Here is a 17,222-nt window from a genome sequence, read left to right as displayed (position 1 = left end):
ACATTTCATAATATCAAATAAACCTAATCATCAAAACTAAAGAATTAAGTAAACCTAATCTCCAACTCAAAACTCATAGATTTCATAATATTTTGAGATGACAAAGAATCAAATAAACTTAATCTTCAAACCTACTCTCCTAATCTTAAAATAGTTGGGAGAAAGTTGTCTTTTAGAAACAACGACGATGATTGTGGAGGAGCGGTGATGATGTGAGAGTAAGATAAACCTCGGTCTCAATCACTCTCTTTTCTCTCTTTTTCTATTTGGTATTTATTTTCTTTCCCGTTTTCTGTACAACCCTAACACACACACGCACACACACACAATATCGTAGTGGTGACGACGAAGATGGTGGAGTTTAAGGGCGACAACGATGATGGTGGACGACGGCGACATCGATGGTGGAGAGTGTTGATGAATAATTTTGTTTGGAGAAAGAAGAGTAATGAATGTAATTTTCTCAGTAGGTGAATGATTTAGATTCACTTTTTCAGTCGAATAGTTCATATGCATCGGACTGATTCAAAAGTTAAAATTAGATGAATCAAATACTTTTAATGGTTGAACTCAGTGGCGAAGCTATGTGGTTCCCGGGGTGTCCCGGGCCACTACTCCGCTTCAGCCTCACAATGTAATTTTTTTTTCTATTAAGGTGCCACGACTATACATATAAATGTAACTACTATTTTATCGATGCCACTACTACTGGAAGATCCTGTATCCGCCGCCACTGGCTAAACTATTAAGAGACTATAAACATGCTCTAATCCATCCACACCCAAACATAATTTTTTGGGGACTAAAACATAATCTTCGAAACCTGTGGGTTAATGGAATTATCATATTTGAAATTTTGATTTATTTCCAACAATTATATAACTTATTAGTAGAAAAAAAAATGGTAAAGGAGGAGACCAATACAAATTACACAAAAAAAAGGCATTGAACTAATTATAATCTGTAAACACTCAAATAATGAAATTACCTCTCGTCCGATAACCAAGATCTTATTAAATTATTTTATAAATTTGTAGTCAATAAAAATATGCTTACAAAAAAATAATTCATTACCCTAATTGATACTAAAATATAAGATTTTATTGTAACTGTAACATAAATTTAATAATGTTACTTTTAAATTATTTTTCAAAATAAAAAATCCACTAAAAGCTATTGAGTAAAGTTAATTTGAATAAAATACTAAAATAAGGTAAGCGTGAGGAAACCCTTTTTACCCATGGAGGGATTATTAAATGGTTGTGGTCTCCCCCAACCTCCTTTTTGCCCTTTTCAACTCTTTTTGGGAGGGTCAAAGCGATGTTCCCACCAATCCCTCCTTGATTTTGAGTCTGCGTTCTTCATTCCCCATTTCCACAAAATCAATCCCTAAAAGCCCAATGAATCAAAAAGCAGTTTGATCAAATTCACAACATATAAAAGCTTTCCTTCTGTTTTTTTTTTTGTTCAGTTTACAAGAATCAACTGTCATCAATGGTGTTCAAGTGCTCTCTGTTTCTTCTGATCTTCTGCTTTCTGGGTTCTACTTTCGGAGTTCATCATGCTCGCACCCATCTTCAGAATCTAAATCCAAATGCTTCTTCACTTCTCACCGGAATCGAAATACCTAATCATTCAAGCTTTAATGGAATCTCGGATTCTTCTTCTTCTTCTTCAGATTGCGGCTTCTCCTCGACGGAGAAAACAGAAACATCAGACGGAAGAGAAACAGGTAGGAATGAATTTGAATCGGTCAAACTCCACCTGAAACACCGATCACCGGGTCAAACACCCATGCCCGCTAAAGAGTCATTATTCCATTCGGCCGCAAGTGATGTCACCAGGATCCAAACGCTTCACAAAAGGATCCTAGAGAAGAAGATTCGCAACACCGTTATGAATCCGAAGAAGCACGATGAAAGTTCTGCCGTAAAGCTCAAGCCTGCAGTAGAAGAAGCGCCGGCGGTGGTGGAGAGTTACGCCGGAAAACTTATGGGTACTCTGAAATCAGGGGTAACACTCGGTTCCGGAGAGTATTTCATGGATGTTTTTCTGGGTACGCCTCCTAAACACTACTCTCTTATACTCGATACTGGTAGCGATTTGAATTGGATCCAATGTACACCCTGCCACGACTGCTTCGAACAAACAGGTCCCCATTACGATCCCCAACAATCATCATCTTACCGGAATATCAGTTGCCATGATCGCCGGTGCAGCCTTGTTTCATCCCCAGAACCTTCCAGACCTTGCAAAGCTGAAGATGAATCTCAATCCTGCCCTTATTTTTACTGGTACGGCGACAGTTCTAACACCACCGGCGATTTCGCCACAGAGACTTTCACAGTGAACTTGACCACCAATGTCGATGGGCATAAACAACAGCACAAGGAGGTCCAGGTAAATAATGTCATGTTCGGCTGCGGCCATTGGAACCGAGGTCTATTTCATGGTGCTGCTGGATTGCTAGGGCTAGGACGAGGCCCACTATCCTTCGCCTCTCAACTCCAATCTTTATACGGCCATTCCTTTTCCTATTGTCTTGTTGATCGGGACAGCAACTCCAGCGTCAGCAGCAAGTTGATTTTCGGAGAAGACAAGGGTCTTTTGAATCACCCGGAATTAAATTTCACTTCATTGATAGGCGGCAAAGAAGCTCCGGTCGATGTTTTCTACTACGTTCACATCAAATCCGTGATCGTCGCCGGAGAAACCCTGGATATACCTGAACACACATGGGATTTAACGGCAGATGGATTTGGGGGAACCATCATCGATTCCGGAACTACTCTTAGTTACTTTGCTGATCCTGCTTACAACATCATCAAGAAAGCATTCATGGAGAAAGTTAAAGGCTACCCTTTGGTTAACGATTTCCCAATCCTTGAACCCTGTTATAACGTTTCTGGGATTGCGGATTATAAAAAAGATTTGCCATCTTTTGGGATCTTGTTCAACGATGGCGCAGTGTGGAATTTCCCTGTTGACAATTATTTCATCAAACTTGAACCGGAAGAGATTGTGTGCTTGGCAGTTTTGGGTACACCACGATCTTCTTTATCGATTATTGGCAATTATCAGCAGCAGAACTTTCATATCATGTATGATACGAAGAAATCTAGGCTCGGATTTGCTCCAACAAGGTGTGCAGATGTTTAATTTAAAAGGTGAAACATTTGTCGGGAAGTTTGTAAACAAAATAGCGATGAAGTTTTTTTTTTTTTTTTTTTTTTTTTTAAATTCTTTTTTTCTTTTTTCCGGCCTAGAAGTCGAGAATGGCCGGGGCATAGATTTTAATTTTAACACTTGATCGACGATAAAATTGTATCATGGACAAATATAATTATAAACTTAATACAGTCGCTATTTTTCATTTAATGGATTCTTTTAGGTTGTTGTATTACATTGTTGTGTTTGGATGTATTGCTAAAGTGATTGCAACTTGAAGTCACGTTAAATAATTATTTGGGTTCCGCCTTTTTAACTTTGATAAGACGATTATTAGATTATCATATTTGATTGTGAACTTTTAAGTTTTTTTTGGAAAGGAACTTCCCTAACGAGGGTTTTCGGGCCAGCTTTCGCGCACCGACTAATCCCCCGCTGCAAACATGAGGCTTTGTCTCATGCCCTGGAGTCACTGCAGGCGAACCTCCATGGCCACAAGGGGGTGCCAGGATTTAAACATGGATCAATAGGTTATCCACCATATCTTCCACATAACTTTTAAGTCGCATTAACCATTTTGCAACGTGCAGCATCCATGAGAAACCTTTTGGAAACTTGGAGGCACTATCAAGTATAGTATCCCTGATACCAACCAAAGAAAATACAAAAATGATATTAACCATTTTGCAACTTGCAGCATCCACCAGGAACCTTTGGGTCTAAATAAGTTTGGACACAAAGTTTTCATTTTTGATGGTGAGTTTAATCCAATTTGCTTTTAATTATTTTATAATGATGATTTTGTCAATTGTATTTTAATTTTTTTATTTCTTTTATTTAATTTGCCATTTTTCTAAATAAATATAAAAAGAATCAATTTCACCCCTACCTATTACTAACCCACTCACCCACTTTCTCACTCTTCTCTCTATTGGACCACCATTATCGTCGGAACCATCGCCATCGTCGAAAAACCATTGTCGCTGGACCATCACCATCGCTGGACCACCGCCCCTTGTCGGTCTACCACCGAAGATGTTCCTACCCAACCGCCACCCACTTCTAGCATTTGTCTGTCGACAGTGGAGAAAACCGGTCAGACCATTAGATTCGATAAAAGCGACAACTCGCCCGGAAATAAGAGAGATAAATTAAGGAAACCCATCAGACCTCCTTCCTTCTCATCAGATCTTTCTCATTCTCAACGAAACTCCACTCCTCGCATCACAGACGTAAAATCTAAATCGATGAAGATAACGACGCAAGGGATTTTAACGACCACTATTGCAGATCCAACTCCGATGAGGGTTATCGTCTTCATCCCCCATCGTCTCCGCCACCACCAACCTCTGATCTAAAAGTCATCATCATCTACAAAAAAAACCCCTAATTTATCTAAAGTCACCGTCACCTGAATAACTAGGGTTTTGTCACTATCAGTACTCTGCAACCCTAGCACCATCAATCTGGGTTACAATATCGTCTTCGTCTCACCCCTTCTCTGACGACGATCTCTGTGTAATCTGAAGCCTTATCGTCGTCGATCTCTAGGTCCTCAATCTCCGAAAGCATCTCCAGAAAGCTATGATAAAACAACACTCTCTGATTCAGGTTTTCAGTGACTAGGGTTTCAAGATCTGGAAGGGCAATCACCGGCAAAGTGGGTGGTGACGGTGGTCGGTCAAATTTCCGACAATGAAGGAAGAGGAAGAGAGGCATACTTGAGAGTGAGGTGAAGTTTAGCTAGGGACCAAACTCGCAACTAAATGAAAACTTTTGACCTCTGGTGCTAGTCCAAACTTGTTGGGACCAAAGTGGTAATTTTCAGCTAACCACATGGACCATTTGTGCAATTTTGCCTATTAACATTGAAATGATCTTTAAATTTAGTCATTGGAGACTTAAAAATAAACTTGATCTTTAAGACCAAGAGCAATTGGAAATAATATTAACAGTTAAATGCTTATTGTCTTGTAAATCATCAACAAAGTCTCATGAGATGCTTGAGAGAAATGGTACGACCATGAGGTGTGGGTATTCCGCGGTAAAGCTGATGTGGACCTTAACATGTTATGGGTACACCCCCCCACTCAACATTTTCTGAAAATCATCCATTCTCTGCATTGTATTGTGGAAGAGAAAGAACAATGTATGTATGTATATTAACTCTCCCTCTCTCTCTCTCTCTGATAAATTTTGGTTATTATTCTTTTTCTCTCTTTTTCATTGAAGTCAACATAAGTATATATACATGGAAGAAAGAATAAAAGATGCCTAATAAATCCCTTGAATCACGCCTACTGATCAGATGAAATTTAGGGATAAGATAGCTATGAACAAAATCAAAAACAGGGGATGCATATCCCTAAGTAAATCGTAACATCCCCCCTCAAGTTGGAGCATGTAGATCTGAATGCCCAACTTGTCAAGAAGAAAATCAAATTGCTTCTTTCCCAACGTCTTGGTAAAAATTGTTGGGTTATGAGCATTCTAACACTCCTAAGTGTACATGCAACCCTAAATACCTTGGATCTATGTTTTCTCTATTATACATACAATTATGAACATCCAAGGTATTATCCTAATCTAGCATACAAAATAATAAATATAACAAGATAGAATACATACCTCTTTGATGTAGAATGTCTTCATGAAGCTTGAGTGCCTAGTGCCCAAGTGTGACACCTCAAATGGTTCACACAACACCAAATACACTTGGAATAACTTGAGAGAAACTTGAACACTCCTTGAAATCGTCTAGCCCTCACACTCATACATTAGTGCACGATTTCTTGAGCCATGGGATTCTTTTATATGGTGGCTATTAGGGTTACACCATGTAACTCATAACTTTACCCATTCCTTATGCTCCATGGATTTTAACCTCCATGGAGTATCCATGGATCACCCCATGGACTTAGTCCAACATAAGAAATCTTGGATCACAAGCCCACATATATAAGAATGAATGATTTACACAATCAACCCATATATTTAATTAGTCTCCTTTTGATCACTTAATTAATTCTTGATCAATACTAATTAAATAACCTTATTAATATATTAGAACTTATAATATATTAACCAACCTTAAGTGTTATTTCTCTCATTATAGTCTATCCAAATGCATGATGCCATGCAACCCAAATGGACCATGCCAGGTCGGGTCAAGTCTTACCAATTATAGTTATGGACTTAGACATTAATCCAAGAGTCTCCCACTTGGATAAGTCTAAAACTATTATTGCGTATGACTTCAGGAACCGATCAGCAATCGTAGCTCTCAAAAGCTTCTGTCGAACTCTGACCTTTGTCAATGACTTGTCCATTAGATAAGGGATCATATATTCCTCCATTCTAGATATCATATGGACTGAAACATGGATTATCAATCATTCTCTCTGTCCATTTGTAGTTTCCCGATTTCCGATTCATGATGACTGACTGATTGAACAAATCAAATCAGTCCTGGCTTGGCCAAGCACTCACATGTATCATCTTTAAATCATCGAGGGGCCCACAGATATCGCTTTTATCCCGAAGGTAAAAGGAATGGATAAACTTCGACTCATATGGCTTGTTCTACTACTTGTTGAATCATACACAAAGGCACGTTTTATAACATCGAGTTACCAATGCGTTTTCGTGCAATCAATGTATAACCAACTCATAGTAACAACTCATATCTCTAGGTTTGAAGAATATAAGATATTATCGTCTCATGATCACTCGTGATAAAATCCATGAAGTGATTCAAATGAGAGCGGGTTGAATCCAATACTCAGAACTTATAAGCACTCATGAGTGTTGTAGCACCACTTTGTCCACCAACTTGGACCTCTACAAACCAACCCATGACAGTCTTGATTCATATCTACTTCCAACATATGACCGACTGTGGATGGTTTGAATAACTTAATCATTCAGGAAGAGCGACTTAGTTATTCTGGAAGTCAAAACATGCAACGTGAAACACAAGAATAAATGAATCAAATATGGTATCAAACCCTATGAATATAAATAAACATTTTTATTTATCACCATACTGATTACTCATTATTCATTGTTTCGGTTTTATCAACTTTATACTTGAATTTAAAACAATAGTTGTCCCATGCTCCAAGCATGTACACTATGTTTTCTAAACACTAGTCATGCCATAAACCAAGTATGCATACTATGTTTGTCTATGATCTTTACTTTGTAAAATAGATCAATTGAACATCACTCCAATGATCCTCTTTTCACAGTCCCAAATCCTTACTGCAAATGCAAGAATTCCAAATTCATGCCATTTACTGAAATCTGTTAGATTCTAAACTTATATGCATTGATCCTCTTAATGATTATGCACGAAGTCAGAAAGACTTGACAACAATCATTACAGAGCATTCCAAAGGAGATCAGCTCCTTGGAAACATCCTTCTTTCATTAAGTTTCCTAATCTTACACAGATTGAATAATTTCTAACTTTGAAACATTTCCATATTCCATTTTGACTATCACTTCTGAACAAGAGTTGCCTCCTTACAGATTATGTCAATATGGTCCTTCCAGAATTAACATTATACTTCCAACTGTCCTTGAGCAACCAATCTTTGGTAAACCTTAGATTGTCCTCGACAATTGCTTAATCATTTTAGTCATATCCAATTCTAGACCTTTTCCCTTCATAATGCCCCAGGCATTTGGAAAATTTTAGAAAGAATAAATATAGCACATGTAATCGATCCTATATCCGAAGCATATGGGACACGATTCATGATGTCTCACATAAAGACTAAACCAGTCTTTTGCTATAATATTTCCATTTCAATTTGCCAAGTTCTCAAAATTCAGATTATGAAAAGGGATGCCGTAATCATAATCGAATTTTAGAACGCAAATAATGGACCCATATATAGAATTTCCTTATGTTGAGCCATTCCAACATGAAATTCATATATATATCCTTGATTAAATACGATTAAAATCTCAATCTCAGCTTTTAGAATTGAAATGAAGTATAATTTCTTCTTCCTTAATTATAGCAAAACAACTTTTTCAACCCCTGCAACCTCACGAATTGAAACTTTTGTTTTCTATAATTAACATTGCTAACTTGCAACCTTTGTCATAATTGTCATGCTCCCACTAACATGGTGATTATTAGCATAACACTTATGCTCCCACTAGCTTTGACATGTACTCAGAAATCAGCTGACTTTCTTACCAAAGTTCAGATTTCTGATACTAGATTGTTTTGATAAAACTTTATCAAAATCATACACCTCTCTTAGATAGCTCACATGTGTGTCTAAACAATTTTAGAACTATGAAAAGGGATGCCGTAATCATAGTCTCAATTGTTTAGACCTTTGCCACTTCTCACAAGTCCATGTTAGTGTGCCGGTAAACCACACACGCTCCACTAACGACTTTGAGAATGCAAATATCATGCTATCTAGCTAAAATCTACTTAGTGAAAGTGTTTCCTCACCATCATTTTCATGAATCGGAGAGAAACCTTATGACACTTAGATTTAATAGTGTATGTGTTCTTATCCATGTGAATTTGTCAAAACCATAATCACAAGACAAGGTTAGTGACAAATCCAAACTCATATTGATTAAACTTGTGCAATCTTAAATTCTTGCCATTTGGCAGCTCAGGTGCCTGCCATTGCTTCCAAGTAGTTGTGCAACCAATTGAGAACTCTCAGAACTCCTATGCAAAGCCAACTTGAATAGGCACAAAAATTTCAACACGATAGGTTATAAACCTCAAGTCGTGTGCTAGTGAAGGACTTTAGGTTTTATGCTTGATTAAGTCTTGAAACTTTCAAGAGCTTTAAGACTCCCACTATCCTCTTGACATATAAGACTCCCTTGTCAAATATTCAAGAGATAGTGCGGATTCTTTATCAAGACTAACACTTTACACAATTGGCCTAAGTTGGTCTCTGTTTTATCCAAAACATCACAACTTACCAATTTCAAATGTACAAGAGTAGATAACCTTTTACTCTTACATTTGACTAGTGTTAACAAACCCTCTTTAAGATATGTCACTCAAGTTAGAATCTTGGAGTATGACTCTAAGAATTGTTTTGGAACGAAGTATGACTCATCTTTTTGATTTAACCATTTCAACAATTCATGACTCCTCTTCTTAGTCATAAGAATGCACTAAGATGACTTTAGAGGACCAATTGTGATATGGTATCTTAATCATTAAGATGATCATAAACATGATACTAAAGTACTCTCCCATCTTTTCAGATTTGAGAAACTTTTACCTTTCTGCCATACTTTGATTCTTCTTATTCGTTCTGTCTCACATTGAAACTTCTCCAATGCTACAGACTTATACTTAAACTTATAAGTATAACCATATTTACTGAACTTAAGTAAATCATGACGAATAGTCTTCTTGATCTTTTGTGGTGGACTTGACCAGTGCACAAGAATGTGTACTCGATCCCTTAGTCCTTTCCTTATTCACATAAGGAATTAGTCTTAATTTTCCAAGCTGAAAGTTCTCATTCATCATACTATACAACTTGCATGATTCCAAGTTTCGGTCCAATTGAACCTTGGGTGATGAGAATCTTTCCTTATTTGGTAATATTAGACACTACCACAACCGAAAGAATCAAATCCATTTTTCCAATATTGCTATCAATGGAATCTTATAAGCAACAACTTTTCACAAATGCCATTGTAAGGATACTTAAAATAAATAAAATCAAAACCTTTTTCTTTTATTTTAAAACTTTACGGAAAAACTTATCCTTACAATCCATATGAAAACCTTGTTGTTATCTATTCCTAAGCAATATAAATATCATAACTCTTAAGTAATAGCCCAAAATTCTGATCACCGAACCATGCGATTGAAATCCATCTTCGCGATCAGAATCAGCATGTACTTAATAGAGTTAGACAATGGACTTTACCTGAAGTAGAGCCAAACTTATTGACTTTAACATCCTTAGGTAAATTTGGCAGCTTCGTAACCAATGCCCCTTCCTTTGGCAATAGTTACCTATGGACCCTTGATAATGGGACTATCTCAGACTTCGCCTCTCTCTTTACCATTGGGTCAACCGAGTTGACTATGACCGATCCCTTTCCATTGGGAAGAGAGAGCTTTACTGGATATCCAATGTCATCATTGTCAATGTCCATAGCGTTTTAGGAAGTTGATCTTAGCAAATAGATAAGATCATTAAGGGTCTTGTCTTAGTCTGTTTCATAGGATTCCCAAAAGAACTCACTATGTGACTTAGAAAGTAGTTGATTTAAAGTCCTTAATATGACACCCAGTATGAAATATTAAGGCTAGGACCCAACAAACTATTTTATAACTTAGAAGAGGGATGCCGTAATCCAAGATATAAAATATTTGAAGGTAGGTGAATGACGATTCACCAATTTCCACCATGAAAAACGAAATAATTTATTAGGTTTTAATTGGATTTGAAAGTCCTAGATCTTTGAGATTCATTGAACTGTTCAAAGGCATGTTTCAATCTCGAGTGTACCCTTCAGGTTTTGTGACTGGGATGCCGAGGATCACAAAACAAGGTGTGAATAACCATGCAAATATACTTGGTACCCTTAATATTTACCCCTTAATCAGTGTGCCGGTTAACCACACACGCTCCACCGATACTATGATAAATATTAAGTTACCATTTGCCTACCTTGTTAAGTCCAGGTTAGTGTGCCGGTTAACCACACACGCTCCACTAACGACTTAAGCAAAGTGCAAAGTGTAATTTCATGGGTTAGCACCAAATTCACATTTTCCTAAGTAACTAAGATTGGGTATTAATAAGAGTTTAGTTACTTAGTATTTATCATTAATACTTTTAATGAAAGGAGAATTATAGTCCTTGTCCTACCCGTTCGGCTAACGACCCTCCACCAGTCAAGGAAGCGGTGGGTGAGAGTGGACACCCATTAAACTGCCATTTTATAGGCAGTAACCTTATACCCCCTTATAGACCGGCTTCGTGAATGAGGCCTACTAACGGTAAGACTGACTTTACTCTTATACATATATATAAATATTATTAACTTATAATATTATAAAGTATAAGGGTTGAATTTTAACTTTTAAAATTCTAAGGGCTAACTTGGAATTAAAGTATTCATAAGTGAAAACTTTTCAAATTCCAAAACTTGAGGGCAAGTTTTGAAACTATTCAAAACTAATTAATTCCATAACTTATGAGTTTAAAGTAGTTTTATTAAAAAAAAACTCTTCAAGTTCCATAACTTGAGGACAAGTTATGGAAGACTTTAAACTAATTAATAAAAAAAATAACTTTTTTTTATTGTAACTTATGGAACTAATTAAGGTTACACTTTTTTTTTTAATTTAATGAAGAGACTCTTGAACCTCCATAACTTGAGGACAAGTTATGGAGTCATAAAACCATTTAATTAGAACTAGACTCTTCATTTTGTAACCTTTGCCAACTTTTATGAGTTTTATGATTCTTAAATGTGACTTTTCATATAACTTGAGGACAAGTTACAAAAACACACTTTGGAATCAACTCTTAGATTAAAATGGATTGAAAACAACTAATCAATTAACTTTTCTATTAATCTAATAAACTCATATGAACAAAGATAATTCACATCAAATTTTTTTCAAGTAATTAGCATAACTTTTAAACTAATACAATTCGATTTTTCAGCTAATTTTGCAAGTATAACAAGAAAACAAGCCTTGGCTCTGATACCACTGATGGGTTTTGCGCATTCTAACACTCCTAAGTGTACATGCAACCCTAAATACCTTGGATCTATGTTTTCTCTATTATACATACAATTATGAACATCCAAGGTATTATCCTAATCTAGCATACAAAATAATAAATATAACAAGATAGAATACATACCTCTTTGATGTAGAATGTCTTGATGAAGCTTGAGTGCCTAGTGCCCCAAGTGTGACACCTCAAATGGTTCACACAACACCAAATACACTTGGAATAACTTGAGAGAAACTTGAACACTCCTTGAAATCGTCTAGCCCTCACACTCACACATTAGTGCACGATTTCTTGAGCCATGGGATTCTTTTATATGGTGGCTATTAGGGTTACACCATGTAACTCATAACTTTACCCATTCCTTATGCTCCATGGATTTTAACCTCCATGGAGTATCCATGGGTCACCCCATGGACTTAGTCCAACATAAGAAATCTTGGATCACAAGCCCACATATATAAGAATGAATGATTTACACAATCAACCCATATATTTAATTAGTCTCCTTTTGATCACTTAATTAATTCCAAATTAATTCTTGATCAATACTAATTAAATAACCTTATTAATATATTAGAACTTATAATATATTAACCAACCTTAAGTGTTATTTCTCTCATTATAGTCTATCCAAATGCATGATGCCATGCAACCCAAATGGACCATGCCGGGTCGGGTCAAGTCTTACCAATTATAGTTATGGACTTAGACATTAATCCAACAAAAATGTCAGCCAATTGAATGTTAGTTGGAACATAAGATGGATAAATAAGACCTTCCTGGATTGCATCTCGCACGAAATGACAGTCGACTTCAATGTGTTTCGTACGTTCGTGAAAAACTGGATTTTGTGCTATATGGAGAGCAGACTGGTTGTCACAGAAAAGAGGAATTGCTTTTGGATGATGAAAACCCAAACTTAAGAGCAAACCTTTCAACCATTTTAGTTCGCATGTTATAGAGGCCATAGAGTGGTACTCGGCCTCAGCCGAAGAGCAAGCAACCGTATGTTGCTTCTTGGTTTTCCATGAAATATGCGAGTGCCCCAAAAAAACAAACCAACCAGTAAGAGATCATCTCGTAACAGGACATGTTGCCCAATCAGAGTCACACCAACCTGTCAAAGATAATTCACTGTCAGAACATAAGAGAATACCTTGACCAGGAGACTTTTTTAAGTATCGAACAACCCGTAATGCAGCATCCCAATGTTCTTGTCTTGGTTCATGTATGAATTGAGATAAAACGTTAACAAATATGCTAAGTCAGGTCTAGTGGCACCCAAATAAATAAGACGCCCAACCAAGCGTCTATACGGCTCAGGATCAGAAAGATTGGGGCCTGTTGCACGAGCTAGGTTATGATTTTGTTCGATTGGAAATGATCCCGGTTTTGAGCCCAAAAGTCCAGCTTCTGAAATGATATCAAGAGTATATTTTCTTTGACATAAGAACAACCCAGAAGAGCTTCTAGCCACTTCAATTCCGAGAAAATATTTTAATACGCCGAGATCTTTCATATGAAAACATTTGTTCAAATAGGCTTTAAAGGAAGTAGTGCAACAAAATCATTTCCAGAGATGATTAAATCGTCAATGTAGACCAACACATTAACCTGTACATTTCCTTTCTTGTAGGTAAATAGTGAATAATCAGAATAGGATTGTAGAAATCCGTACCCCTTTAACGTTGTTACGAGCTTTGCAAACCAACATCGAGGTGCTTGTTTCAGGCCGTATAGCGACTTACGCAAACGACAAACCAAATTAGGGTCAAGAGAGCTAAAACCTGGAGGGAGTTTCATGTACACTTCTTCATTTAAATCGCCATGAAGAAAGGCATTATGGACATCCATTTGATGCAACTCCCAATTCTGTGATGCTGCAACGGCTAGAAACGCTCGAATTGTCACCAATTTTGCAACCGGAGCGAATGTTTCGTTATAATCAATTCCTTCAACTTGATGGTTTCCAAAGACAACTAAACGTGCCTTTAGTCTTTCAATGCTACCATCAGAGTTGTACTTAATTCTGTACACCCATTTGCTACCCAGAGCCTTCTTTCCAGGAGGTAATGGTTCCATAGTCCATGTTTTGTTATCTTCCAGAGCACGGATTTCATTTTGCATAGCACTACGCCAACCAACATCCTTTGTAGCCTCCTTGAATGAGCGAGGCTCAACACCTACAGTGAGAGCTGCAAGAAACTGCCGGTGTTGTGTAGTAAATTTGTCGCAACTAATATAATGTGCTATCGGAAAAGGCGTACCTGAGGAAGTGTGATTTTGCAGCACATGTGGAGGGTGAGATGGACTTTCTTTGATGACCGTATGTGTTATAAAATCACGTAGTTTTACCGATGGAATCTTTTCCCGAAAACCACGACCCATGTTTTCTGTCCCTGATCCTACATCATCTCTGTCAACCCCTAGAGTATTAGTACCGTTGGGACACGACTCAGTTGTAGGGGGTGTTGTCGCAACAGACGTGTCAGTAGGCGTATTTTCAACCATATCAGTAGCATTGGCAACATCCTCAAATGTATCAATGAATTGTTCAGTAGATCGGATATCATTTTCATACATGGGAATATGATTGTTTACATGGTCATTCAAAAAAGGGAAAATATTTTCAAAAAATTTAACATCCCTCGAAACGAAATATTCATTTTTCTCAAGATCAAATAAACTCCATCCCTTTTTACCAAATGGATACCCAACAAAGATACATTTTCGACTTCTACTAGCAAACTTGTCACCTTTAGCTCGTTGGTTATGGGCAAAAGCTAAACAACCGATAATGCGTAAGGTATCGAAAGAAGGAGCACATCCAAAAAGAATTTCATAAGGAGTTTTGTTGTGAAGAACACTTGAAGGTGTTCTGTTGATTAGGTGCGTTGCGGCTAAAACACATTCCCCCCAAAAAGATATTGGCAATCCTCCTTGAAATCTAAGTGCACGTGCAACATTTAAAATATGTTTATGTTTTCTTTCAACTCTTCCATTTTATTGTGGGGTACCCACGCAAGAAGTTTGAAATAAAATACCATTAGTCAGAAAATAATCTTTCATACAATTAAATTCCGTTCCATTATCACTACGAAGGACTTTCAACTTTTGAGAGAATTGTCGTTCTATCATTTAAATAAAGGACATAAACATTTGAAAAACCTCTCTTTTATCAATCAACAAATACACCCATACGGCCTGCGAAAAATCATCTACTAAAGTTAAAAAATAATGAGCACCACAAGAAGAAGGTTCTTCATATGGACCCCATAAATCGCAATGAATTAACTCAAAAATACGATTCGATTTATTTTCACTTAAAGGAAAGTTGTTTCTAGGATGTTTAGCACGATGACAAACTTCACATGCTTTATCCAAATGACTCTTAGAATCTTTAAAAAAAGGAAGCAACTTTACTACATGTTCAGATGGATGGCCTAAACGATGATGCCATAGTTCCAATGACTTCGAGCTTGAAACAGAAACAACTTGAGCTTTTAATCCTCGTTGTAGATAATAAAGCCCATCCCGTCTCTCACCCGTGCCAATCACCTCCCTCGAACGTTGGTCCTGTATAGCACACACGTTACGATAAAACAAAGCAAAACAATCTTGATCATCATTCAATTGGGATACTGAAATTAAGTTGCATTGTAATTTAGGGACAAAAAAAACATTTTGGAGCACTATTGTGTCTGTCAGTTTCACTTCACCCTCCTTAGTAGCAATCACATTTTGACCATCCGGAAGACCTACCAGACATGGAGTGACTACTTTGACATTTAATAAACAAGACTAATTTCCTGTAACATGATGAGAACAACCTGAATCAATTATCCACACATCATTTCCAAACTTACCGTGAAACCGATTAGGGTTAGAAGATGGACCAAAAGCGGTTGCTAATGTTGTCCATTGTTCGGCAGTGAAACTTGGAAGGGGTTGACTAACAGAGGTAGTGCTTGATGTTGCAGGAGGAATGGTGTGATTGACATCAGGTACGGTTGCATTAGCGCGCATTACATTACGACCACGAGCATTCGAATTCTTTGTTGACGATGTACCAAATTTTCCCTTCGTATTACCTTTTCCTTCATGATTGGATCCATATTTCTCTATGTACCAATCTGGGGTACCGTGTATATCAAAACAGGTGGTGTTGTCGTGCCCTGATTTGTGACAATGGGAACAGATTTGTGCTGCCTTCTCCGCTCGATCCGGGCGCGATTTGGGTTTATTTTCCGTCCGAACAGAGAAGCCGACAACTTCTGGTTTCTCTTCTGTAGTGCGAGTTATTCCCCTAACTCGCTCTTCTTGGGAAATTTGTTAGAATGCTCGATTCAGTGTTGGAAGGGGATCTTGTGACAAAAGGGTTGACCGCAACTGGGCATAGTAATCAGAACACAAGCCAAGAAGGAACTGGTGTAGTCTATCATCAGCACGTCACTTTTCATGCTGTTTGCCAACCTGACATGTGCATTTACCACACTTGCAAGAAATTAAATGTTCATGTTTATCTAGTTCATCCCATAAAACATTTAATTTACTGAAATAAACAGCAACATGCATGAGTTTTGTTTGCTCACACCGGTTGATATCTTCTTTTAGTTGTTGAATGCGTGGGCCATTCACAATTGAAAACCTTTCATGAAGGTCATCCCACAAACGTTTAGCATCATCGTAATTTGATAGCATAGAACGTACCTCGGGATCAATCGTATTCGTAAGCCATAAGACAAGCATGCACTGGATTGTTAACCAATCATCTTTGGTACATGGAGGAACGATATCAGTAATTGTTCCGTTAAGAAAACCAAACTTTCGCCGAGAGGAAAGAGCTACACGAACAACATGAGACCACTCATCAAAATTATCGAGCTTCAGGCGAATGGGAGTAATAAAATCGCCAGGGCGATCTTGTGGACCAAAGTAGAATGGCGAACTGAAATCGAGTTTCGCCGGTGTTGAAGATGAGCTGTCAGGGGCCATGATTTAGACGAATTTGTTGAAATAACTAACTACGCTCTGATACCATGATAAATTTTGGTTATTATTCTTTTTCTCTCTTTTTCATTGAAGTCAACATAAGTATATATACATGGAAGAAAGAATAAAAGATGCCTAATAAATCCCTTGAATCACGCCTACTGATCAGATGAAATTTAGGGATAAGATAGCTATGAACAAAATCAAAAACAGGGGATGCATATCCCTAAGTAAATCGTAACACACACACACACACACACTCTCTCTCTCTCTCATGGCACCACTCCATCT

At 37.4% G+C, this 17,222-nt stretch overlaps 2 protein-coding genes across 2 annotated transcripts; one reads left to right on the top strand and one right to left on the bottom strand.

Moving 5' to 3' along the window:
- The first annotated feature begins 1,267 nt into the window (after positions 1–1,267).
- On the top strand, positions 1,268–3,378 carry LOC145166008 (protein ASPARTIC PROTEASE IN GUARD CELL 1-like). Its single transcript, XM_079084933.1, has one exon. It carries the CDS (start codon positions 1,495–1,497, stop codon positions 3,157–3,159), a length of 1,665 nt encoding a protein of 554 aa, XP_078941059.1. The 5' UTR covers positions 1,268–1,494; the 3' UTR covers positions 3,160–3,378.
- Positions 3,379–16,388: 13,010 nt separating this feature from the next.
- Positions 16,389–16,934, bottom strand: LOC145163689 (uncharacterized). The gene has a single exon (XM_079082490.1). The coding sequence runs from the start codon at positions 16,932–16,934 to the stop codon at positions 16,389–16,391; it is 546 nt and encodes a 181-aa protein (XP_078938616.1).
- Positions 16,935–17,222: the final 288 nt, after the last annotated feature.

This window comes from Lactuca virosa, chromosome 3 (assembly GCF_052849685.1).
Source record: "Lactuca virosa cultivar CGN04683 chromosome 3, Lactuca_virosa_CGN04683_v6, whole genome shotgun sequence".
NCBI classification, from domain to species: Eukaryota; Viridiplantae; Streptophyta; class Magnoliopsida; order Asterales; family Asteraceae; genus Lactuca; species Lactuca virosa.
This window is presented reverse-complemented; position numbering and strand designations above follow the sequence as displayed.